General features: G+C 54.4%; 1 protein-coding gene across 3 annotated transcripts in view; it reads right to left on the bottom strand.

The window, feature by feature from the left end:
• Nucleotides 1–232: 232 nt before the first annotated feature.
• Nucleotides 233–990, bottom strand: part of Myl2 (myosin light chain 2) — a 12,755-nt gene continuing 11,997 nt past the window's right edge. For all 3 annotated transcript variants that reach the window (XM_029477731.1, XM_021163272.2, XM_029477730.1), the window contains exon 7: nucleotides 233–416. In XM_029477731.1, the coding sequence (XP_029333591.1) occupies nucleotides 318–416 (99 nt within the window). In that variant the 3' untranslated portion in view covers nucleotides 233–317. The remainder of the gene's footprint in view (nucleotides 417–990) is intronic.

The raw sequence follows: 990 nt of genomic DNA, 5'->3' as shown, positions 1-990 counted from the left end.
TGCTCCTGAAGTCCGTGGACTTCTTGGAACTGGCTCTGTAGACCAGGCTAGCCTAGAACTCAGAGATCCACCTGCCTCTGACTCCCAATGGCTGGAGTGCGCCCCCCAAAGGTGCCACCACTGCCAGGTGGTGCCTGTTTGCTGTTCAAACTGAGATCCCTGCAGCCTTCACAGAACCCAAATACTTTGTGACTTTGGCTACTTAGAGCCAAATGAGCCAATGGTCACCACAGCCAGAGCCAAGACTTCCTGTTTATTTGCGCACAGCCCTGGGATGGAGAGTGGGCCGTGGGCCACCTGAGGCTGTGGTTCAGGGCTCAGTCCTTCTCTTCTCCATGGGTAATGATGTGGACCAAATTCTTATAATCAAGATTGCCGGTGACGTCAGGGGGAAAGGCTGCGAACATCTGGTCAATCTGCAAGCAAGAGTGGTGGGGTTCAGAGATCCTCAGAATGGCAGGGGGCAGAGTGGGCCTGAGATCCTGGGAAGGACCCCAATACCCCCAGCCAGGCTGTGACTGCTGTCACTGGCCCAAAAGTTACCTTTCCCTGGGAACTAAGCCCAGGCTACCGTCCTGGCTTAACTTCTGGGTCCACGTGTTCTTGTGTCTTTACCATCCCCAACTTTACTCACCGGGGTGATCTGAGGTCTCCTAGACCTCCCCACAACCCCTCAGATGCCCAGATGGAAAATGGAGATCCAGCTGTTGAGGGAGCTACTGAGCAGGTCATGCTCAGGGGCAAGAGGGCCCGGTGGGGACTGTGGCTAAATGCACGCCTGTGACCCATTGTGGTCAAATGGTCAGAGAGGCTGTATTCTTGGAGGGAAACCAGATATTGAGGTAGCTTATTTTACATGCAATTTTCCTGTCTAAAAGTATTTGGATGAAGTTGGACGTGGTGGCCCACGCCTTTAATCCCAGCACCCGAGAGGCAGAGGCAGAGGCAGAGGCAGAGAGGCAGAGAGGCAGAGAGGCAGAGAGGCAGAGA

This window comes from Mus caroli, chromosome 5 (assembly GCF_900094665.2).
Source record: "Mus caroli chromosome 5, CAROLI_EIJ_v1.1, whole genome shotgun sequence".
In the NCBI taxonomy this organism is placed as follows: domain Eukaryota; kingdom Metazoa; phylum Chordata; class Mammalia; order Rodentia; family Muridae; genus Mus; species Mus caroli.
The sequence above is the reverse complement of the archived record's forward strand: the minus strand, read 5'-3'. Positions and strand labels throughout refer to the sequence as shown.